Here is a 26103-nt window from a genome sequence, read left to right on the forward strand (position 1 = left end):
TTAGACTAATAAATAGTGTCCCCTTGTCTGTTATAGTAGTGTAGTAGCCTAATAAATAGTGTCCCCTTGCCTGTTATAGTAGTGTAGTAGACTAATAAATAGTGTCCCCTTGTCTGTTATAGTAGTGTAGTAGACTAATAAATAGTGTCCCCTTGTCTGTTATAGTAGTAGTCTAATATATAGTGTCCCCTTGCCTGTTATAGTAGTAGACTAATAAATAGTGTCCCCTTGCCTGTTATAGTAGTGTAGTAGTCTAATAAATAGTGTCCCCTTGTCTGTTATAGTAGTGTAGTAGACTAATAAATAGTGTCCCCTTGTCTGTTATAGTAGTAGTCTAATATATAGTGTCCCCTTGTCTGTTATAGTAGTAGTCTAATAAATAGTGTCCCCTTGTCTGTTATAGTAGTAGTCTAATAAATAGTGTCCCCTTGCCTGTTATAGTAGTGTAGTAGACTAATAAATAGTGTCCCCTTGTCTGTTATAGTAGTGTAGTAGACTAATAAATAGTGTCCCCTTGTCTGTTATAGTAGTGTAGTAGACTAATAAATAGTGTCCCCTTGTCTGTTATAGTAGTGTAGTAGTCTAATAAATAGTGTCCCCTTGCCTGTTATAGTAGTGTAGTAGACCAATAAATAGTGTCCCCTTGTCTGTTATAGTAGTGTAGTAGACTAATAAATAGTGTCCCCTTGCCTGTTATAGTAGTGTAGTAGCCTAATAAATAGTGTCCCCTTGTCTGTTATAGTAGTGTAGTAGACTAATAAATAGTGTCCCCTTGTCTGTTATATTAGTGTAGTAGACTAATAAATAGTGTCCCCTTGTCTGTTATAGTAGTAGTCTAATAAATAGTGTCCCCTTGTCTGTTATAGTAGTGTAGTAGACTAATAAATAGTGTCCCCTTGTCTGTTATAGTAGTAGTCTAATAAATAGTGTCCCCTTGTCTGTTATAGTAGTGTAGTAGACTAATAAATAGTGTCCCCTTGCCTGTTATAGTAGTAGACTAATAAATAGTGTCCCCTTGTCTGTTATAGTAGTAGTCTAATAAATAGTGTCCCCTTGTCTGTTATAGTAGTGTAGTAGACTAATAAATAGTGTCCCCTTGTCTGTTATAGTAGTAGACTAATAAATAGTGTCCCCTTGCCTGTTATAGTAGTAGACTAATAAATAGTGTCCCCTTGTCTGTTATAGTAGTAGACTAATAAATAGTGTCCCCTTGTCTGTTATAGTAGTGTATTAGACTAATAAATAGTGTCCCCTTATCTGTTATAGTAGTGTAGTAGACTAATAAATAGTGTCCCCTTGCCTGTTATAGTAGTGTAGTAGACTAATAAATAGTGTCCCCTTGCCTGTTATAGTAGTGTAGTAGACTAATAAATAGTGTCCCCTTGCCTGTTATAGTAGTAGACTAATAAATAGTGTCCCCTTGTCTGTTATAGTAGTGTATTAGACTAATAAATAGTGTCCCCTTATCTGTTATAGTAGTAGACTAATAAATAGTGTCCCCTTGCCTGTTATAGTAGTGTAGTAGTCTAATAAATAGTGTCCCCTTGTCTGTTATAGTAGTGTAGTAGACTAATAAATAGTGTCCCCTTGCCTGTTATAGTAGTGTAGTAGACTAATAAATAGTGTCCCCTTGCCTGTTATAGTAGTAGACTAATAAATATTGTCCCCGTGTCTGTTATAGTAGTGTATTAGACTAATAAATAGTGTCCCCTTATCTGTTATAGTAGTAGACTAATAAATAGTGTCCCCTTGCCTGTTATAGTAGTGTAGTAGTCTAATAAATAGTGTCCCCTTGCCTGTTATAGTAGTGTAGTAGACTAATAAATAGTGTCCCCTTATCTGTTATAGTAGTAGACTAATAAATAGTGTCCCCTTGCCTGTTATAGTAGTAGTCTAATAAATAGTGTCCCCTTGTCTGTTATAGTAGTGTAGTAGACTAATAAATAGTGTCCCCTTGTCTGTTATAGTAGTGTAGTAGACTAATAAATAGTGTCCCCTTGTCTGTTATAGTAGTGTAGTAGTCTAATAAATAGTGTCCCCTTGCCTGTTATAGTAGTGTAGTAGACTAATAAATAGTGTCCCCTTGTCTGTTATAGTAGTCTAATAAATAGTGTCCCCTTGCCTGTTATAGTAGTGTAGTAGACTAATAAATAGTGTCCCCTTGCCTGTTATAGTAGTCTAATAAATAGTGTCCCCTTGCCTGTTATAGTAGTGTAGTAGACTAATAAATAGTGTCCCCTTGCCTGTTATAGTAGTGTAGTAGACTAATAAATAGTGTCCCCTTGTCTGTTATAGTAGTGTAGTAGACTAATAAATAGTGTCCCCATGCCTGTTATAGTAGTAGACTAATAAATAGTGTCCCCTTGCCTGTTATAGTAGTAGACTAATAAATAGTGTCCCCTTGCCTGTTATAGTAGTGTAGTAGACTAATAAATAGTGTCCCCATGCCTGTTATAGTAGTAGACTAATAAATAGTGTCCCCTTGTCTGTTATAGTAGTGTAGTAGACTAATAAATAGTGTCCCCTTGCCTGTTATAGTAGTGTAGTAGACTAATAAATAGTGTCCCCTTGTCTGTTATAGTAGTGTAGTAGACTAATAAATAGTGTCCCCTTGCCTGTTATAGTAGTGTAGTAGACTAATAAATAGTGTCCCCTTGCCTGTTATAGTAGTAGACTAATAAATAGTGTCCCCTTGTCTGTTATAGTAGTAGTCTAATAAATAGTGTCCCCTTGTCTGTTATAGTAGTGTAGTAGACTAATAAATAGTGTCCCCTTGTCTGTTATAGTAGTCTAATAAATAGTGTCCCCTTGCCTGTTATAGTAGTGTAGTAGACTAATAAATAGTGTCCCCTTGTCTGTTATAGTAGTGTAGTAGACTAATAAATAGTGTCCCCTTGTCTGTTATAGTAGTCTAATAAATTGTGTCCCCTTGCCTGTTATAGTAGTGTAGTAGACTAATAAATAGTGTCCCCTTGCCTGTTATAGTAGTGTAGTAGACTAATAAATAGTGTCCCCTTGCCTGTTATAGTAGTGTAGTAGACTAATAAATAGTGTCCCCTTGCCTGTTATAGTAGTAGACTAATAAATAGTGTCCCCTTGCCTGTTATAGTAGTGTAGTAGACTAATAAATAGTGTCCCCATGCCTGTTATAGTAGTAGACTAATAAATAGTGTCCCCTAAATAGCTTGTTGAACAGTGTCCCTTGTCATTTGCACACAAGAAGATTTTAGTTGTGAATGTTGTGCCAAAGGTAAAGAATTGTGTGGCGTTTTGCCAAATGTTTGTTATAGAATTGCAATCGGAGTATAAAACATGTGTCAGTAGCATTGCAGATGTGGTGTCTGGTTCTGCTAAATGAGATACAGGTTTGGGTCATTGGTCCTCATGGGCCAGTAGTATTGCAGATGTGGTGTCTGGTTCTGCTAAATGAGATACAGGTTTGGGTCATTGGTCCTCATGGGCCAGTAGTATTGCAGATGTGGTGTCTGGTTCTGCTAAATGAGATACAGGTTTGGGTCATTGGTCCTCATGGGCCAGTAGTTTTGCAGATGTGGTGTCTGGTTCTGCCAAATGAGATACAGGTTTGGGTCATTGGTCCTCATGGGCCAGTAGTATTGCAGATGTGGTGTCTGGTTCTGCTAAATGAGATACAGGTTTGGGTCATTGGTCCTCATGGGCCAGTAGTATTGCAGATGTGCTGTCTGGTTCTGCTAAATGAGATACAGGTTTGGGTCATTGGTCCTCATGGGCCAGTAGTATTGCAGATGTGGTGTCTGGTTCTGCTAAATGAGATACAGGTTTGGGTCATTGGTCCTCATGGGCCAGTAGTATTGCAGATGTGGTGTCTGGTTCTGCTAAATGAGATACAGGTTTGGGTGCCTCATGGATCAGATTTAGTGTGTAAATAATTGGGAACAACTGTAATGTGGATAAAATTGTATCATGTTTGATGCTAAACCAGAGGACAGGAGGGATTCATTTGTGATGGTTTTTTAAATGAACTGTCAGTGTGTCGGTGTGTGTGTAGTAGGAATGGTGTGTGTGTGTGTGTGTGTGTGTAGTAGGAATGGGGTGTGTGATTGTGTGTGTAGTAGGAATGGGGTGTGTGATTGTGTGTGTAGTAGGAATGGGGTGTGTGAGTGTGTGTGTAGTAGGAATGGGGTGTGTGAGTGTGTGTAGTAGGAATGGGATGTGTGTGTAGTAGGAATGGGGTGTGTGATTGTGTGTGTGTAGTAGGAATGGGGTGTGTGATTGTGTGTGTGTGTAGTAGGAATGGGGTGTGTGATTGTGTGTGTGTGTAGTAGGAATGGGGTGTGTGAGGGTGTGTAGTGGGAATGGGGTGTGTGAGTGTGTGTGTAGTAGGAATGGGGTGTGTGAGTGTAGTAGGAATGGGGTGTGTGAGTGTGTGTGTAGTAGGAATGGGGTGTGTGAGTGTGTGAGACAGATGCTCTCTTTGTGTGTAATTTTAAGGTGATGGCCAATCTAATTTAGACACACACACACACACACACACACACACACACACACACACACACACACACACACACACACACACACACACACACACACACACACACACACACACACACACACACACACACACACACACACAAATAAGGAGGCTGAACTGAGCGCTGGCATCGATCGATCACCTTTTGACTCATTGACTTATCTCAACAACCACAGCTGGTGTTTCAGTTTGGGATGAAAGCAGAAGCACTGTGTGTGCGTGCGTGAGTGCATGCGTGCGTGCGTGCGTGTGAAAAAGAAAAAAAGAGAGGGCTCAGGGGAGAGATGAAGAGAGGAAGAGAGTGATTGGGGGAGAGTGTGATTGATCCCTAAACCTCCACCCTCCTCCAACCTCCCATCCCTAAATCTCCACCAACCTCCCATCCCTAAATCTCCACCCTCCTCCATCCCCCCATCCCTAATTCTCCTCCAACCTCCCATCCCTAAACCTCCACCCTCCTCCAACCTCCCATCCCTAAACCTCCACCCTCCTCCAACCTCCCATCCCTAAACCTCCTCCAAACTTCCGTCCCTTAACCCCCAACCTCCTCCAACCTCCCATCCTTAAACCTCCACCAACCTCCCATCCCTAAACCTCCACCCTTCTCCAACCTCCCATCCTTAAACCTCCACCAACCTCCCATCCCTAAACCTCCTCCAACCTCCCATCCCTAAACCTCCACCCTCCTCCAACCTCCCATCCCTAAACCTCCTCCAAACTTCCGTCCCTTAACCCCCAACCTCCTCCAACCTCCCATCCTTAAACCTCCACCAACCTCCCATCCCTAAACCTCCTCCAACCTCCCATCCCTAAACATCCACCCTCCTCCAACCTCCCATCCCTAAACCTCCACCCTCCTCCAACCTCCCATCCCTAAACATCCTCCAACCTCTCATCCCTAAACCTCCTCCAACCTCTCATCTCTAAACCTCCTCCAAACTCTCATCCCTAAACCTCCACCCTCCTCCAACCGCCCATTCCTACACCTCCACCCTCCTTCAACCTCCCACCCCTAACCCTCCACCCTCCTCCAACCTCCCATCCCTAAACCTCCTCCAACCTCTCATTCCTAAACCTCCTCCAACCTCCCATCCCTAAACCTCCTCCAACCTCTCATCCCTAAATCTCCTCCAACCCCCCATCCCTAATTCTCCTCCAACCTCCCATCCCTAAACCTCCGCCCTCCTCCAACCTCGCATCCCTAAACATCCTCCAATCTCCCATCCCTAAACCTCCACCCTCCTCCAAACTCCCATCCTTAAACCTCCACCAACCTCCCATCCCTAAATCTCCTCCAACCACCCATTCCTACACCTCCACCCTTCTTCAACCTCCCATCCCTAAACCTCCACCCTCCTCCAACCTCCCATACCTAAACCTCCACCAACCTCCCATCCCTAAACCTCCTCCCTCCTCCAACCTCCCATCCCCAAACCTCCACCCTCCTCCCATCACTAAGCCTCCACCTACCTACCTACCTCCCATCCCTAAACCTGCACCCTCCTCCAACCCCCCATCCCTAATTCTCCTCCAACCTCCCATCCCTAAACCTCCGCCCTCCTCCAACCTCGCATCCCTAAACATCCTCCAATCTCCCATCCCTAAACCTCCACCCTCCTCCAAACTCCCATCCTTAAACCTCCACCAACCTCCCATCCCTAAATCTCCTCCAACCACCCATTCCTACACCTCCACCCTTCTTCAACCTCCCATCCCTAAACCTCCACCCTCCTCCAACCTCCCATCCCTAAACCTCCACCCTCCTCCAACCTCCCATACCTAAACCTCCACCAACCTCCCATCCCTAAACCTCCTTCTTCCTCCAACCTCCCATCCCCAAACCTCCACCCTCCTCCCATCACGAAGCCTCCACCTACCTACCTACCTCCCATCCCTAAACCTCCACCGTCCTCCAACATCCCATTCCTAAATCTCCACCAACCTCCCATTTCTAAATCTCGACACTCCACCAACCTCCCACCCCTCTCTCCTCCTCCAACCCCTCTCTCCCCAATCCGTTTTCCTCCCACCAATCTCTCCCATCCCTCCTCCTCCCACCAATCTCTCCCCATCCCTCCTCCTCCCACCCCTGTCTCCCCCATCCCTCCTCCTCCCACCCCTCTCTCCCCCATCCCTCCTCCTCCCACCCCTCTCTCCCCATCCCTCCTCATCCCACCCCTCTCTCCACATCCCTCCCTCCCCCCCTCTCTTCCCCCATCCCTCCAACCTCCCACCCCGCACCCTGTCTCCAGGCCCTGTTGTCCCGTGGTCCCTGGTGTATGAGTCAGTCTGCCTCAGTGCCTCCTGCTATTAGTCATTTGGTTTGTGTCATTAACGGAGGAACCGACAATACACACACACACACACACACACACACACACACACACACACACACACACACACACACACACACACACACACACACACACACACACACACACACACACTTCACTTCACTTATCTCATTACCCATGAGGCTTTGCAGTTGAGCCCTCATAGAACACTTCCTCATTACCCATGAGTGTGAAGGTGAGGTCTCTTGGTTTGGAAATGCAAAACTGAACTTGGATCAGCTTGAGGGTAACTTCATCCACTCTGTGACACAGCCTTCAGAATGAGAGGACAACTAAATCAAATCAAAGTTTATTTGTCACGTGCGCCGAATACAACAGGTGTAGACCTTACAGTGAAATGCTTACTTACAGGCCCTGACCAACAGTGCAATTTTTAAGTAAAAAATAGGTATTAGGTGAACAATAGATAAGTAAAGAAATAAAATCAACAGTAGAAAGACTGTTACAGTTGCATTTATTAATGAGGGCATATTTTCACACGACCCCATTGGACAGGAATGAGCAGTTTGTGTTCCCCTGGGCTAGTGGGTTGCTTGGGTTACAGAGAGCAGAGGCATGTTCACATCACCACAGCATGACAACACACTCGTGCCCATTAATACCGTTCCCCCTGGGCCAAACCACCGTGGATCTCAGCAACAGCATTCTCTGTCTAGTTACAGACGGAATGCTAAGTCTATGTGGCAGACGGAATGCTAAGTCTATGTGGCAGACGGAATACTAAGTCTATAACTTCCTATATGAGATCTGACAATGCTATTTGTCTTTATGGAAGAGAGGAGAGAGAGCCAGGCAGCATTTCACTATTTCATCTATGTGCTTGTATAAATGTAATGTATTTTTCACATTTGATCAGTGTTTAGATGTCATAGTTCTACAAGGTCTACAAGGATAGATTGTATGGGTTTGTAGGAGCTATATTAGATACATGTAAATTAACCCTTGCAGCGAAAGAACACATGTGCGTTTTTTTAATTCTGACATTGGCCAAGCTTAGCTTTATTATTGTAAAGCTATGGAAGGTAGTGTGAATAGACGAATAGCAAAAAAATGTTTTTATTAATTCCATCATAAAACTACCATATCAGAATAAAGGTGCAGAGGTAAACCTCTGTTTTGGTAATTTGTAACTTCCAGTCTCCGTCCTGTCTGTCTACTGGCTGCCTGTCACAGTGGAGCGGTTACTCAGGGCAGTGACCTCTCACCTCCAACCCCAGTACAAACCAGTTCCCGTTCTGTCAGTCCCCTCTCACCTCCAACCCCAGTCCAGACCTCATGTCCTGCTACTTGTCAGTCCCTTCTCACCTCCAACCCCAGTCCAGACCTCATCTCCTGCTACTTGTCAGTCCATTCTCACCTCCAACCCCAGTCCAGACCAGCTCCTGTTCAGTCAGTCCCTTCTCACCTCCAACCCCAGTCCAGACCTCATCTCCTGCTACTTGTCAGTCAGTCCATTCTCACCTCCAACCCCAGCCCAACCCCAGCCCAGACCTCATCTCCTGCTACTTGTCAGTCCCTTCTCACCTCCAACCCCAGTCAGACCTCATCTCCTGCTACTTGTCATTCCCTTCTCACCTCCAACCCCAGTCCAGACCTCATCTCCTGCTACTTGTCAGTCCCTTCTCACCTCCAACCCCAGTCAGACCTCATCTCCTGCTACTTGTCATTCCCTTCTCACCTCCAACCCCAGTCCAGACCTCATCTCCTGCTACTTGTCAGTCCCTTCTCACCTCCAACCCCAGTCCAGACCTCATCTCCTGCTACTTGTCAGTCCCTTCTCACCTCCAACCCCAGCCCAGACCTCATCTCCTGCTACTTGTCATTCCCTTCTCACCTCCAACCCCAGCCCAGACCTCATCTCCTGCTAATTGTCATTCCCTTCTCACCTCCAACCCCAGCCCAGACCTCATCTCCTGCTAATTGTCATTCCCTTCTCACCTCCAACCCCAGCCCAGACCAGCTCCTGTTCAGTCAGTCGCTTCTCACCTCCAACCCCAGTCCAGACCAGCTCCCACTCTGTCCACCCCTACTCTACCACTCTGTTTGCTCCCCTTAACCCTCAGTCCCGTCCTTCCTTCCTCTCTCTCTTCTCATCATTCATCTCCTCTCCTCCTCTTTGTTTTCTCACAAGTTCCTGTTCCGTCTCCCTGTCATTTACAGCCTCTGTCTACAGAGTTCAGGAGCTGCTCCTGACAGGCTGGGGGTGTCTGGTGTCAGCTGACCTGAGGGGAGGAGTCTGTCTACAGAGTTCAGGAGAGGCTCCTGACAGGCTGGGGGTGTCTGGTGTCAGCTGACCTGAGGGGAGGAGTCTATCTACAGAGTTCACGAGCAGCTCCTGACAGGCTGGGGGTGTCTGGTGTCAGCTGACCTGAGGGGAGGAGTCTGTCTACATAGTTCAGGAGAGGCTCCTGACAGGCTGGGGGTGTCTGGTGTCAGCTGACCTGAGGGGAGGAGTCTATCTACAGAGTTCAGGAGCAGCTCCTCTGTATAGACCAGAGTTCAAGGGTTATAGTCCACACTTTAGGCTCTTTGAGGTGAAAGTGGTATTTCATTGTAAATGCTGTAAATGCTGTTTCTTCCTCACATCACATATAGGGCTGTCACGTCTGGTTCCCCTTATTCCGCACAAGGTCAATGACTCAGGAGCTACACGAGTTTAATCAATTCATCACATTTCATAAAGACTTTTTTTTTTTACATTGTCACAAAGTGTTTTACAGATACCCAGCCTAAAGCCCCAAAGAGAAAGCAATGCAGAGGCAGAAGCACAGTGGCTAGGAAAAGCTCCCTAGAAGGCAGGAACCCTAGAGAGGAACCAGGAAAAACAAAATCTTAAGCCTATGGTGAACTGTATTGTGTCCAGTCTCACGCTTTTCTCCTCCTTCACAGGTCTCCCATCCCTCCCGCCGTCATGAGTTCCTGGGTTGTGAACAAGAAAGGAGGGCCGCAGTACTGCCACCACTTCCTCACAGACAACAGCATCTTTCATGGTGAGTGTCACACACATACACATAAGCAAGCTCACAGTTCTCTATTTCTCTATGTCTACAGATATCTTAATTTGACCAGTTTGTCACAGCAGGAAAATAATCTTACAATAACAGGAAATGTGAATTATTATGTGCATCATGGGCCAGATCAAAATTTCAACGTCCATGGACGTCGGTGTTGGACGGTGCACACTGGGACATCACGTTTGCCTTCCCCTGCTCAGACATTACAAGCATTAACCAAGGTCATGGACTGACAGCTGCCATCAGCCACCAGACTGCTATAACATATGATGTGGTTAGCTGATACAGAAAATACACTATATATACAAAAGTATTTGGACACCCCTTCAAATTAGTGGGTTCAGCTATTTCATCCACACCCGTTGCTGACACATGTATAAAATCGAGCACACAGCCATGCAATCTCCATAGACAAACATCGGCAGTAGAATGGTCTTACTGAAGAGCTCAGTGACTTTCAACGTGGCACCGTCATAGGATGCCACCTTTACAACAACTCAGTTCGTCAAATGTCTGCCCTGCTAGAGCTGGTCCCGGTCAAATGTAAGTGCTGTTATTGTGAAGTGGAAACATCGAGGAGCAACAATGGCTCAGCCGCAAAGTGGTAGGCCACACAAGCTCACAGAACGTTACCGCCGAGTCTTGAAGCGCGTAGTGTGTAAAAAATGGTTTGTCCTCGGTTACATCACTCATTACTGAGTTCCAAACTGCTTCTGGAAGCAACGTCTGCACAAGAACTGTTAGTCGGGAGCTTCATGAAATGGGTTTCCATGACCGAGCAGCCGCACACAAGCCTAAGATCACCATCCGCAAATGCCAAGGGTCTGCTGGAGTGGTGTAAAACTCACCGCCATTGGACACTGGAGCAGTGGAAACGCGTTCTCTGGAGTGATGAATCACACTTCACCATCTAGCAGTCCGACGGATGAATCTGGGTTTGGCGGATGCCAGGAGAATACTACCTGCCTGAATGCATAGTGCCAACTGTAACGTTTGGTGGAGGAGGAATAATGGTCTGGGGCTGTTTTTTATGGTTCTGGCTAGGCCCTTTAGTTCCAGTGAAGGAAAATCTTAATGCTACAGTATACAATAGCATTCTAGACGATTCTGTGCTTCCAACTTTGTGGCAACAGTTTGGGGGAGGCCCTTTCCTGTTTCATCATGACAATGCCCTTGTGCACAAAGTGAGGGCCATACTGAAATGGTTTGTCGAGATCAGTGTGGGAGAACTTGACTGGCCTGCACAGAGCCCTGACCTCAACCCCATCGAACACCTTTGGGATGAATTGGAACACCGATTGCGAACCAGGCCTAATCACCCAACATCAGTGCCCGACCTCACAAATGCTCTTGTGGCTGAATGGAAGCAAGTCCCCACAGCAATGTTCCAACATCTAGTGGAAACCTTCCCAGAAGAGTGGAGGCTGTTATGGCAGCAAAGGGGATAAAAACTCCATATTAATGCCTGTGATTTTGGAATGAGATGTTCGACGAGCAGCTGTCCACATACTTTTGGTCATGTAGTGTACCTATCCAGGCGTGGTCAGTATCGGTGCGTGGGTAAAATCACTGGGGAAGTCAAGCCAGATTTTTTTTTATTACAACCTATGTGTTACCGTTATATATAGGCATAAGGCGACAGAATGAATTCAACCACACCTTTGTTTCATCACAAAACCAGATAGCAACCTCTGTCCAGTGAAATCTTGTAGTTTTTGTTGTCCTAGGCTACCTGGCTAAAATATCTGCTTGCTAGCCTAACTTCCTTTCATGGGTAACAATGCGCCAGGCCAGCTAGTTAACATTAGCCCACTACATCTAACCACATGTTGAACTTCCATCCTCTCAGGCCTGGGGCACAATATATGAATTTATGGTTTGATCAAAATCACCATTATAATCATTGGCCAGTATGGAGAATTAAGTCCAAATCCCTATCGCCATCCACTGCTAATTTAGGAAGGGGATGGTTTTAGCTAACTAGCTATCCACGGGACGACAATGACCCAACGAGATGCAACAATTAAAGTTTTTTCTGTAAATGACGTTCTGCTTTTGATGTTATGTGATTGGTGTGAAGCCAAATGCAAACAGGCTTCCCTTGACACTATTTTTTGATGTGCCAGGACCATTCACAGTTGAGCTCTCTCAGTTTAGCTCAACACTAATGGACTATTATTCTTATTTTTTATCAAGGGAGGTCAAATGCTCGCTGGCTTCCCTTGCATTCAACGCTACGGGTTGCAACAATGTCCTACTCTTTCTGATCAGACAGCATCAGATAGGTAGGCTACACATACTGAGAAAGAGGGGCGCTGTTTTACTTGCTAGGTTGCTTTCTCCAGTGAGATACATGCAGCCTCTTGCAAATTGAAGGAAAAGAATGAAACACAGAAAGATACATTATTTAATATGTTAAAAAAATAAATATATTGGTCTATTTTGGGGGGAAGCCTGGCTTCCTTTGGCATCCATGAGTACATGCCACTGGGCATTGTAAGATCTGGCATGTGTCAGCAACACCTGGGCAGAGGAACGCGCCCCACAGACAAAAAGGATCCGCTGCATATGTCAGATCAATCTGAAATTACCATAAACATTTCAACCGAGCTATAACACGGATCTTCAGCCCAAACAATAAATCCTCCAGAACAGGTATTCCAGGGGTATGCGCAATGCCGTCGGGGGTACGACAAATAAAAATGTGATTCATTCACGAAAGGGATTATCCAGTCGCGGTACATTTCAATGACCTGAAGCATGACATGTCTACCTTTTAGATTTTGTGGCATAGAGAAAGTTAAGATATCAGACAGGGGAGGTGATATTATTAATACTCTGAGTAAAAGAGAATGTTTTGGGATTTTCACCCTCCAGACATTATTTCCTAAAGGACTTAATGACGAAATGCCTATGTATGTTATGTTGTGAATTTGAATATGAATTATGTGCCTATTGAAGATTACTCTGATGTTTTTCGTACGATGTACCCAATGACTAATGAAAACTTGCTATGTCCTCATTGTGGTTTTACAGACGTGTTTAATACTATAATATTTATACACTTTTGTAATATTTATGATATGCATATTGTTATATTTGGTAGCGCTTATTTGTTTTTCCTTTGCCTCCAACCCCCTTCGATGTGTGGAACGGATGTGGGTGGGGCCAGGTCTACATAAGGGCGGAATTTTTTTTTAAATCACAAAAGCTCTGACGAAGGCCGTGAGGCCGATACGTAAGCTTATTAAATATCAGTGATACTATCAAGAGCATTTTGCGGTTTCCTTTTTCCTTCATCTTGTTCAATATAAACTATATAAAATATCAAAATGTCAAAATCAGGCCTCCCGGGTGGCGCAGTGGTCTAGGGCACTGCATCGCAGTGCTAACTGCGCCACCAGAGTCTCTGGGTTCGCGCCCAGGCTCTGTCGCAGCCGGCCGCGACCGGGAGGTCCGTGGGGCGACGCACAATTGGCATAGCGTCGTCCGGGTTAGGGAGGGTTTGGCCGGTAGGGATATCCTTGTCTCATCGCGCTCCAGCGACTCCTGTGGCGGGCCGGGCGCAGTGCGCGCTAACCAAGGGGGCCAGGTACACGGTGTTTCCTCCGACACATTGGTGCGCTGTGTTAAGAAGCAGTGCGGCTTGGTTGGGTTGTGCTTCGGAGGACGCATGGCTTTCGACCTTCGTCTCTCCCGAGCCCGTACGGGAGTTGTAGCGATGAGACAAGATAGTAATTACTACCGATTGGATACCACGAAAATTGGGGAGAAAATGGGATAAAAAAAATAAATAAAAAATAAATAAATAAATGTCAAAATCAAAAGTAACAGTCAGTATCTGGTGTGGCCACCAGCTGCATTAAGTACTGTATTGCATCTCCTCCTCATGGACTGCACCAGATTTGCCAGTTCTTGCTGTGCGATGTTACTGCACCCTTCCACCAAGGCACTTGCAAGTTCCCAGACATTTCTGGGGGGATAGGCCCTAGCCCTCACCCTCCGATCCAACAGGTCCCAGAACGAGCAGTATGGCTGGTGGCATTGTCATGCTGGTGGGTCATGTCAGGATGAGCCTGCAGGAAGGGTACCACATGAGGGAGGAGGATGAATTCCCTGTAATGCACAGCGTTGGGATTGCCTGCAATACCAACAAGCTCAGTCCGATGATGCTGTGACACACCGACACAGACCATGACGGGCCCTCCACCTCCAAATCGATCACGCTCCAGAGTACAGGCCTCGGTGTAACGCTCATTCTTTCGACGATAAACGCAAATCCAACCATCACCCCTGGTGAGACAAAACCTTGACTCATCAGTAAAGAGCACTTTTTGCCAGTCCTGTCTGGTCCAGCGACGGTGAGTTTGTGCCCATAGGCAACATTGTTGCTGGTGATGTCTGGTGAGGACCTGCCTTACAACAGGCCTACAAGCAGGCACAGGACTCACCAGGCTGGGGAGACATGCAGGAGGCCTCTTCCTTGGCCGAGGCTCCGGATACACTGGGCCGTGGAGGCGCACTGGCGGTCTCGAGCGCAGAGCTAGCACAACTCGTCCTGGCTGGATACCCCCTGTAGCCCGGCAAGTGCGGGGAGCTGGAATAGGCCGCACTGGGCTGTGCTGGCGAACCGGGGACACCGTGCGTAGGGCTGGCGCAGGATAACCCGAGCCGAGGAGACGTCCTGGAGGTCTGGAGAGCAAGGCTGGCACACTCCGTCCTGGCTCGATGCCCACTCTAGCCCGGCCGATGCGAGGAGCTGCGATGAGTGCGCACTGGGGACACCGTACGCCTCCTGTCCGGAGTGTTCTGTTTTAATAAATTAACATGAACACTTACCACGCTGCGCTTTGGACCGATGATTCCTCATCTTCAGACGACGAATACCGTTACATACTGCTTCGCATACAAGCCAGTGAATTATGTGCGTTAGAGCTGGATGAGTCAACAGACGTGGTGGGCCTGGCACAGCTCCTGGTATATGTCCGTTACATTTATGGGATTTCAATTAAGGAAGACATCCTCTTCTGCAAACCACTGGAAACCAGGGCATGATGAGAGGATATTTTTAAAGCACTGGACAGCTTCGTGACATCAAATGGACTTTGGTGGTCAAGATGTGTTGGTATCTGTACTGATGGCGCAAAAGCCATGGTAGACATTAGAGGTCGACCGATTATGATTTTTCAACGCCGATACCGATTATTGGAGGCCCAAAAAAAGCCGATAACGATTAATCGGACGATTTTTATTTATTTGTAATAATGACAATTACAACAATACTGAATGAACACTTATTTTAACTTAATATAATACATCAATAAAATCAATTTAGCCTCAAATAAATGATGAAACATGTTCAATTTGGTTTAAATAATGCAAAAACAACGTGTTGGAGAAGAAAGTAAAAGTGCAATATGAGCCATGTAACAAAGCTAACATTTAAGTTCCTTGCTCAGAACATGAGAACATATGAAAGCTGGTGGTTCCTTTTAACATGAGTCTTCAATATTCCCAGGTAATAAGTTTTAGGTTGTAGTTATTATTAGAATTATAGGACTATTTCTCTCCATACGATTTGTATTTCATATACCTTTGACTATTGGATGTTCTTATAGGCACTTTGGTATTGCCAGTGTAACAGTATAGCTTCCATCCCTCTCCTCGCCGCTACCTGGGCTCGAACCAGGAACACATCGACAACAGCCACCCTCGAAGCAGCGCACCCTCACCCCGCTAACTAGCTAGCCATTTCACATCGGTTACACCAGCCTAATCTTGGGAGTTGATAGGCTTGAAGTCATAAACAGCACAATGCTTGAAGCATTGCGAAGAGCTGCTGGCAAAACGCACGAAAGTGCTGTTTGAATGAATGCTTACGAGCCTGCTGGTGCCTACCATCGCTCAGTCAGACTGCTCTATCAAATCATAGACTTAATTATAACATAATAACACACAAAAATACGAGCCTTAGGTCATTAATATGGTCGAATCCGGAAACTATCATTTCGAAAACAAAACGTTTATTCTTTCAGTGAAATACGGAACCGTTCCGTATTTTATCTAACGGGTGGCATCCCTAAGTCTAAATATTGCTGTTACATTGCACAACATTCAATGTTATGTCATAATTGCGTAAAATTCTGGCAAATTAGTTCGCAATGAGCCAGGCGGCCCAAACTGTTGCATATACCCTGACTCTGCGTGCAATGAACGCAAGAGAAGTGACACAATTTCACCTAGTTAATATTGCCTGCTAACCTGGATTTCTTTTAGCTAAATATGCAGGTTTAAAAATACATACTTCTGTGTATTGATTTTAAGAATGACATTGATGTTTATGGTTAGGTACATGTTGGGGCAACGACAATCCTTTTTCGCGAATGCGCACCGCATCGATTATATGCAACGCAGAACACGCTAGATAAACTAGTAATATCATCAACCATGTGTAGTTATAACTAGTGATTATGATTGATTGATTGATTGTTTTTTATAAGATAAGTTTTCTGCTAGCTAGCAACTTACCTTGGCTTCTTACTGCATTCGCGTAACAGGCAGGCTCCTCGTGAGGCAGGTGGTTAGAGCGTTGGACTAGTTAACCGTAAGGTTGCAAGATTGAATCCCTGAGCTGACAAGGTAAAAATCTGTCGTTCTGCCCCTGAACAAGGCAGTTAACCCACCGTTCCTAGGCCGTCATTGAAAATAAGAATGTGTTCTTAACTGACTTGCCTAGTTAAATAAAGGTGTAAAAAATAAATAAAAAAATCGGCAAAATCGACGTCCAAAAATACCTATTTCCTATTGTTATGAAAACTTGAAATCGGCCCTAATTAATCGGCCATTCCGATTAATCGGTCGACCTCTAGTAGACATAGTGGAGTGGTAACGCGCGTGTAAGCAGTTGCTCCCGACTGGGGTACACTGCAGCATCCACCGAGAGGCTCTTGCTGCCAAGGGAATGCCTGACAGCTTGAAAGACGTTTTGGACACTACAGTGAAAATGGTTATCTTTATTAAAGCAAGGCCCCTGAACTCTCGTGTATTTTCTGCACTATGCAATGATATGGGCAGCGACCATGTAACGCATTTACAACATACAGAAGTGCGCTGGTTATCAAGGGGCAAAGTATTGAAAAAAATGTTTTTATTGAGAGACGAGCTTAAAGTTTTCTTTACTGACCATAATTTTCACTTGTCTGACCGCTTGCATGATGACGAGTTTCTCACACGACTGGCCTATGTGGGTGACTGGCCTATGTGGGTGATGTTTTTTCTCGCCTGAATGATCTGAATTTAGGATTACAGGGACTCTCCGCAACTATATTCAATGCGCGGGACAAAATTGAGGCTATAATTAAGAAGTTGGAGCTCTTTCTGCATTAACAACGACAACACACAGGTCTGTCCATCATTGTATGATTTTTTGTGTACAAATTAACTCAATCTTACGGACAATGTCAAATGTGATAAAACAAAGCACCTGAGTGAGCTGAGTGCCAATTACGCAGATACTTTCCCGAAACGGACGACACAAACAACTGGATTCGTTAACCCTTTCATGCCCTGCCTCCAGTCCACTTACCGATATCTGAACAAGAGAGCCTCATCGAAATTGCATCAAGCGGTTCTGTGAAAATTTTATTTAATCAGAAGCCACTGCCAGATTTCTGGATAGGGCTGCGCTCAGAGTTACTTGCCTTGGAAAATTGCGCTGTTAAGACACTGATGCCCTTTGCAACCATGTACCTATGTGAGAGTGGATTCTCGGCCCTCACTAGCATGAAAACTAAATACAGGCACAGACTGTGTGTGGAAAATGATTTAAGACTGAGACTCTCTCCAATACAACCCAACATTGCAGAGTTATGTGCCTCCTTTCAAGCACACCCTTCTCATTAACCCGTGGTGAGTTATTCACCATTTTTGATGAACAAATAAGGTTTTATATGTAAGATGGTTAAATAAAGAGCAAAATGTGTGATTATTATTATATTAGTATTTGTGCCCTGGTTCTATAAGATCTCTTTGTCACTTCCCACGAGCCGGGTTGTTAAAACTCTGTTTGTTAAAACTATGTTTTAATAAATGTATCATATAGTGTGTGTGTGGCAGGCTTACAATGATGGCAAAAAACAACATTTGAGAGTGCGCTGACTCTGGTGCTAGAGGGGGTACAGCTGGAGGTTGAATGTTTGAAGGGGTACTGGACTATAACAAGTTTGGGAACCACTGCCTTAACAGAATAATTTTGAACCTCGGCTTGAAGCTGAATTCCAGCAATTATACATTTGGAGTAGATGAGAGATGACAGTGTGTGGAAATGACCGTGTATTTCTCATCAGACAGACTACCCACTGGGGCACAGACGTCATTTCAACATCTAGTTTTTATTTACATTTCGTTGAGTTGTCAACTAACGTGAATTCAACGTGAAATACCATTGGATTTAGGTTAAACGTTGGGTGAATAAAATGCGACATTCCCTTACCTTGATGACTGTTTTCTAATCCGTTGATTAATGTCATCACATTGAATTGTTTTGTTGAAATGACGTGGAAACAACATTGATTCGACCAATTTTTGGGCCCAGTGGGTAGCTAGTGCGGCTACATATTATTACAATTTTCCCAGTGATAATCTATTCTTCAATTCAAACCGTCAAGCAGGTACCCTTCTAATGAGCAAATCTATTCGTCAAGCGAGGGGAATTACTCGGTAATTGTTTGACGAAGCCCCCGGGCGATCTCCTTTCCACCCAGACGCCTGCACTTAAAAAGAAAAACAATCATAGACTGAAGGGCCAATTTATGGGTGATGTGTTTCCTATCGGTGAAATAGTTTACATCTTTGGAGATGCAGCCGTGGCAAGGCACACGTGGTAATAATATCACCCTGCGTAATAGAAAGCAGAGAGAGAGAGAGAGAGAGAGAGAGAGAGCGAGTACAAATAATAAATAAACCCGTTTCCCTTCTCGAGACCTGACGTTCCCACCAGAACGCCCCGTGGCATTCCGCGCTCCCCACGTCAGAGCCGGTGAGATGAAAGGTAGTAGAACGTCTGTCAAAAACACAAGTTTTCTATTCTTGATTCCCCCGGAACACAAATCTTAAGACTGAAATGCAACTCGATGTCAAATCGCACAGGACTGTCTTCAATTAGCCTACCTGGCCAACATCCTGTGAAAGATTTTTTGTTCATAGACTATCTGAAATTTGGTTAGGATATTTTGAGTCCCTTGCGAGGTCGTAGACTTTGACCCTTTTCACTAGCTCGGCGTATATGACAGCCCCACTCATCCCCTCGCCAGGCTATCGCGTAAATATGTCAAGAAAAATGGGCTTATCGCATTTTTCGCTCGGCGCGACTGGTGTGAGGATTGTAACACCCTCCATCACCTCCGCTCTCTCTGCGCAGAGAGGAAAGCAGAGATATGCTGTATGTTGCGCAGGAGACATAAGCAGCAGGTTTTGTGGAGCGTTCAGAGAGAGAGGGTCCTGTTTGTGTCAGTTCCGTTCAGAGAGAGAGGGTCCTGTTTGTGTCAGTTCCGTTCAGAGAGAGAGGGTCCTGTTTGTGTCAGTTCCGTTCATCTCTGGGTCGTTTGGCGATACGGATGAAAACATGCGTTCCATTTGGACTAAGAACAGCATGGGGGTAATTTCAGACCAATATATGGGATTTTACGCCTTGGCAACTATTGTACCTTACTGGAGACTATCTAATGGAAATGATGTCCAAAGTGGATGAACGGACAACAACTAATTGAGAGCACTACCTCAAAACAGTATCGCTCCCCCTTGATCCTGGAGAGGAATTATTTATCCAAAGCTATGTAAACACAAAATTAGTCTTAAATGGCTGAACTCGAAGTATCCAAAAATCTCAGTTTTGAGAAGGGTAAGCGTTCTACTAAATTCTACTCTATTTCAATGTATGTGTAATGCTATACTAGGTGATGAGGGGCGATGAGGTGATGAGGGGCGATGAGGTGATGAGGGGCGTGTTATCAAAACGAAGCCTATGTTTAAATCTGGACTGTCTTCTGAATGGATTGCTCCATTCCTAAATTCTTCATTTGACTTGTTTGATATGCCTGTGTTTTTTTAGTGTTTTCTTTGAGGCTGTCATTGTGAGTGTGATAAATAAGCATTTGTTATGCATAGGTCTGGGGGGGGGATCACTACATTGTTGTGAGTGCAACATCACAGGCCATGCTTTAATGTCTTTACTATGTAGCCAATTTGTTTAAAAAAAATAATGATCCTAGGAAGTTTTCAATTTGACTCATACATTCATGTTGGGAGTGTTTTTGTCTTGCCAGGAAAGATGCCTTTGTAGAACAGTAGGCAATGGAACCCGAGAGCGCACGCCCACTCCTCGGGAGTGAGAGGCAGCGCGTGAAGGGAGCTGTCAGTGGTGCTGCAGCGGAATGCCTTCTGGTCCCTGCAGGCTGTCTGTCGCGAGGGGGCAGAAAATCTGCTTTTTTTCCGGGTTTATCTGACAAGAGTTGCATGTGCTTTTGTTGATACAGTTAGATACACATTCATTTTGCCAATGTGAACCAAATAAGTTGTGTAGGCTAACCATTCAGCCATTTTAATCACATTTTCTTCAGTGTTTTATTTTTAAATGGAACACTTATGTCTGTAGGGAGAACATATTCAGGTGCAGTCTGGGACAAACATCATCCCTGGCATTTCTAACACACTGGCCCTTTTCCCCCCTCCCTTACGGCCCCCACCCACATAAACCTAAATTAGACTGGTCCTTTCCCCCCCTCCCTTAAGGCCCCCACACACATAAACCTAAATTAGACTGGTCCTTTCCCCCCCTCCCTTACGGCCCCCACCCACATAAACCTAAATTAGACTGGTCCTTTCCCCCCCTCCCTTAAGGCCCCCACACACATAAACCTAAATTAGACTGGTCCTTTCCCCCCCTCCCTTAAGGCCCCCACACACATAAACCTAAATTAGACTGGCCCTTCCCCCCCTCCCTTAAGGCCCCCACACACATAAACCTAAATTAGACTGGTCCTTTCCCCCCTCCCTTAAGGCCCCCACACACATCAACCTAAATTAGACTGGTCCACTGGCCAACACATTGACCAGTCCGCCCATGAACATAAATTAGTTTAAAAAGGCTCAGAACATTAATCTGCCGAATAATGTAACCCTCTTTAGCCAGAGGAGATGAATCTGCCTAATAATGTAACCCTCTTTAGCCAGAGGAGATTAATCTGCCGAATAATGTAACCCTCTTTAGCCAGAGGAGATGAATCTGCCTAATAATGTAACCCTCTCCAGTCAGAGGAGATGAATCTGCCTAATAATGTAACCCTCTCTAGCCAGAGGAGATTAATCTGCCTAATAATGTAACCCTCTCTAGTCAGAGGAGATGAATCTGCCTAATAATGTAACCCTCTCCAGTCAGAGGAGATGAATCTGCCTAATAATGTAACCCTCTCCAGTCAGAGGAGATTAATCTGCCTAATAATGTAACCCTCTCCAGTCAGAGGAGATTAATCTGCCTAATAATGTAACCCTCTCTAGCCAGAGGAGATTAATCTGCCTAATAATGTAACCCTCTCCAGTCAGAGGAGATGAATCTGCCTAATAATGTAACCCTCTCTAGCCAGAGGAGATTAATCTGTCTAATAATGTAATTCTCTCTAGCCAGAGGAGATAAATCTGCCTAATAATGTAACCCTCTCTAGTCAGAGGAGATTTGTGCACATTGAAGGCCACCATTATTCCGTGACGTGTATTGAAGGGTGAAAGCAGACTGTTGGTCATTCACACTTCACAGTTGATCAGCTTTCTAATATATTTCCAAAATATATTGATCTCTAAAATGTTGATAAAGTAACAGAAGTTATTATAGGCTATAGTGTCTGATGCTAGCCTAGGCCTATATGCTATAGTGTCTGATGCTAGCCTAGGCCTATATGCTATAGTGTCTGATGCTAGCCTAAGCCTATACGCTATAGTGTTTGATGCTAGCCTAGTCCTATAGGCTATAGTGTCTGATGCTAGCCTAAGCCTATATGCTATAGTGTCTGATGCTAGTCTAGGCCTATATGCTATAGTGTCTGATGCTAGCCTAGTCCTATAGGCTATAGTGTCTGATGCTAGCCTAGGCCTATATGCTATAGTGTGTGATGCTAGCCTAAGCCTATATGCTATAGTGTGTGATGCTAGCCTAGTCCTATAGGCTATAGTGTGTGATGCTAGCCTAAGCCTATATGCTATAGTGTCTGAGGCTAGCCTAAGCCTATATGCTATAGTGTTTGATGCTAGCCTAGTCCTATAGGCTATAGTGTCTGATGCTAGCCTAGGCCTATATGCTATAGTGTGTGATGCTAGCCTAAGCCTATATGCTATAGTGTGTGATGCTAGCCTAGTCCTATAGGCTATAGTGTCTGATGCTAGCCTAAGCCTATATGCTATAGTGTCTGATGCTAGCCTAGTCCTATAGGCTATAGTGTCTGATGCTAGCCTAAGCCTATATGCTATAGTGTCTGATGCTAGCCTAGGCCTATATGCTATAGTGTCTGATGCTAGCCTAGGCCTATTGCAGGACTCTCAAAACCCTGTTCCTGGAGAGCTACCCTCCTGTAGGTTTTCGCTCCAACCCCAGTTGTAACAAACATGAGTCAGCTTATCAACGTGCTAATTATTAGAATCAGGTGCGCTAGATTAGGTTTGGAGCGAAAACCTACAGGACAGTAGCTCTCCAGGAACAGGGTTGGAGACCCCTGGCCTATAGGCTATAGTGTCTGATGCTAGCCTAGGCCTATCAAATCAAATCATAATTGAATCAAATTGTATTAGTCACATGCCTCGAATACAACCTTACAGTGAAATGCTTACTTACGAGCCCCTAACCGACATTGCAGTTTAAAAAAATATGGATAAGAATAAGAGATAAAATTAACAAGTATTTAAAGAGCAGCAGTAAAAAAATACAATATTTACAGGGGGGTGTCGGTACAGAGTCAATGTGCGGGGGCACCGGTTACTTGAGGTAGTATGTACATGTAGGTAGAGTTAATTAAAGGGACTATGCATAGATGACAACAGAGAGTAGCAGCGGGGAGGAGGGGGGAGGGGAAATGCAAGTAGTCTGGGTAGCCATTTGACTAGATGTTCAGGAGTCTAATGGCTTGGGGGTAGAAGCTGTTTAGAAGCCTCTTAGACCTAGACTTGGCGCTCCGGTACCGCTTGCCATGTGGTATCAGAGAGAACAGTATATAGCTAGGGTGGCTGGAGCCTTTGACAATTTTTAGGGCCTTCCTCTGACACCGCCTGGTATAGATGTCCTGGATGGCAGGAAGCTTGGCCCCAGTGATGTACTGGGCCATTCGCACAACCCTCTGTAGTGCCTTGCGGTCGGAGGCCGAGCAGTTGCCATACAGTGATGCAACCAGTCAGGATGCTCTCGATTGTGCAGCTGTATAACCTTTTGAGGATCTGAGGACCCATGCCAAATCTTTTCAGTCTCCTGAGGGGGAATATGTTTTGTCGTGCTCGCTTCACGACTGTCATGGTGTGCTTGGACCATGTTAGTTTGTTGGTGATGTGGACACCAAGGAACTTGAAGCTCTCAACCTGCTCCACTGCAGCCCCGTCGATGAGAATGGGAGCATGCTCGGTCCTCTTTTTCCTGTTGTCCACAATCATCTCCCTATAGGCTGTCTCGTTGCTGTCGGTGATCAGGCCTTCCACTGTTGTGTCATCGGCAAATTTAATGATGGTGTTGGAGTCATGCCTGGCCGTGCAGTCATGAGTGAACAGCGAGTACAGGAGGGGGCTGAGCACGCAGCCCTGAGGGGCCCCTGTTTTGAGGATCAGCGTCGCGGATGTGTTGTTACCTACCCTTACCACCTGGGGGCGGCCCGTCAGGAAGTCCAGGATCCAGATGCAGAGGGAGGTGTTTAGGCCCAGGATCCTTAGCTTATTGATAAGCTTTGAGGACACTATGGTGTTGAACGCTGAGCTGTAGTCAATGAATAGCATTCTCACATAGGTGTTCCTTTTTTCCAGGTGGGAAAGGGCAGTGTGGAGTGCAATAGAGATTGCATCATTTGTGGATCTGTTGGGGATGTATGCAAATTGGAGTGGGTCTAGGTTTTCTGGGATGATGGTATTGATGTGAGCCAGCCTTTCAATGCACTTCATGGCTACAGACGTGAGAGCTACAGATTGGTAGTCATTTAGGCAGGTTACCTTAGTGTTCTTGGGCACAGGCACTATGGTGGTCTGCTTACAACATGTTGGTATTACAGACTCTGACAGGGAGAGGTTGAAAATGTCAGTGAAGACACTTGCTAGTTTGTAGGCGCATGCTCGCAGTACACATCCTGTAAATCCTTCATGTTGACCTGTCTAAAGGTCTTACTCACATCGGCTGTGGAGAGCGTGTGCATAGAGCCTATATGCTATAGTGTGTGATGCTAGCCTAGGGCTATAGGCTATAGTGTGTGATGCTAGCCTAGGGCTATAGGCTATAGTGTGTGATGCTAGCCTAGGGCTATAGGCTATAGTGTGTGATGCTAGCCTAGCCCTATAGGCTATAGTGTGTGATGCTAGCCTAGCCCTATAGGCTATAGTGTGTGATGCTAGCCTAGGGCTATAGGCTATAGTGTGTGATGGTAGCCTAGACTTATATGATTTAGTGTGTGATGCTAGCCTAGCCCTATAGGCTATAGTGTGTGATGCTAGCCTAGACTTATATGATTTAGTGTGTGATGCTAGCCTAGCCCTATAGGCTATAGTGTGTAATGCTAGCCTAGACTTATATGATTTAGTGTGTAATGCTAGCCTAGGGCTATAGGCTATAGTGTGTGATGCTAGCCTAGACTTATATGATTTAGTGTGTAATGCTATCCCAGCCCTATAGGCTATAGTGTGTGATGGTAGCCTAGCCCTATAGGCTATAGTGGGTGATGCTAGCCTATCCCTATAGGCTATTGTGTGTGATGCTAGCCTAGTCCTACAGGCTATAGTGGGTGATGCTAGCCTAGTCCTATAGGCTATAGTGGGTGATGCTAGCCTAGTCCTATAGGTTTTAGTGAGTGATGCTAGCCTAGCCCTATAGGCTATAGTGTGTGATGCTAGCCTAGACTTATATGATTTAGTGTGTGATGCTAGCCTAGTCCTACAGGCTATAGTGTGTGATGCTAGCCTAGACTTATATGCTATAGTGTGTGATGCTATCGCAGCCCTATAGGCTATAGTGTGTGATGCTAGCTTATAGATAGGTTATAGTGTGTGATGCTAGCCTAGCCCTATAGGCTATAGCGTGTGATGCTACCCTATCCCTATAGGCTATAGTGTGTGATGCTAGCCTAGGCCTATAGGCTATAGTGTCTGATACTAGCCTAGGCCAATAGGCTATAGTGTGTGATTCTAGCCTATAGGCTATAGTGGGTGATGCTAGCCTAGCCCTATAGGCTATAGTGGGTGATGCTAGCCTAGCCCTATAGGCTTTAGTGTGTGATGCTATCCCAGCCCTATAGGCTATAGTGTGTGATGCTATCCCAGCCCTATAGGCTATAGTGTGTGATGGTAGCCTAGCCCTATAGGCTATAGTGGGTGATGGTAGCCTAGCCCTATAGGCTATAGTGTGTGATGCTATCCCAGCCCTATAGGCTATAGTGTGTGATGGTAGCCTAGCCCTATAGGCTATAGTGGGTGATGCTAGCCTAGCCCTATAGGCTATAGTGGGTGATGCTAGCCTAGCCCTATAGGCTATAGTGTGTGATGCTATCCCAGCCCTATAGGCTATAGTGTGTGATGCTAGCTTATAGATAGGTTATAGTGTGTGATGCTAGCCTAGCCCTATAGGCTATAATGTGTGATGCTACCCTATCCCTATAGGCTATAGTGTGTGATGCTAGCCTAGTCCTATAGGCTATAGTGTCTGATACTAGCCTAGGCAAATAGGCTATAGTGTGTGATTCTAGCCTATAGGCTATAGTGGGTGATGCTAGCCTAGCCCTATAGGCTTTAGTGTGTGATGCTATCCCAGCCCTATAGGCTATAGTGTGTGATGCTATCCCAGCCCTATAGGCTATAGTGTGTGATGGTAGCCTAGCCCTATAGGCTATAGTGGGTGATGCTAGCCTAGCCCTATAGGCTATAGTGTGTGATGCTATCCCAGCCCTATAGGCTATAGTGTGTGATGGTAGCCTAGCCCTATAGGCTATAGTGGGTGATGCTA

The 26103-nt window shown here is 45.2% G+C and overlaps 1 protein-coding gene across 1 annotated transcript in view; it reads left to right on the top strand.

The window, feature by feature from the left end:
• The first annotated feature begins 9775 nt into the window (after window positions 1-9775).
• plch1 (phospholipase C, eta 1) overlaps window positions 9776-26103 on the top strand; it is a 146030-nt gene continuing 129702 nt past the window's right edge. Inside the window, exon 1 of the mRNA XM_038973714.1 lies at window positions 9776-9854. Within this exon, the coding sequence (XP_038829642.1) occupies window positions 9776-9854 (79 nt within the window). The remainder of the gene's footprint in view (window positions 9855-26103) is intronic.

The sequence above is a fragment of the Salvelinus namaycush genome, chromosome 34 (assembly GCF_016432855.1).
Source record: "Salvelinus namaycush isolate Seneca chromosome 34, SaNama_1.0, whole genome shotgun sequence".
Lineage (NCBI taxonomy): Eukaryota > Metazoa > Chordata > Actinopteri > Salmoniformes > Salmonidae > Salvelinus > Salvelinus namaycush.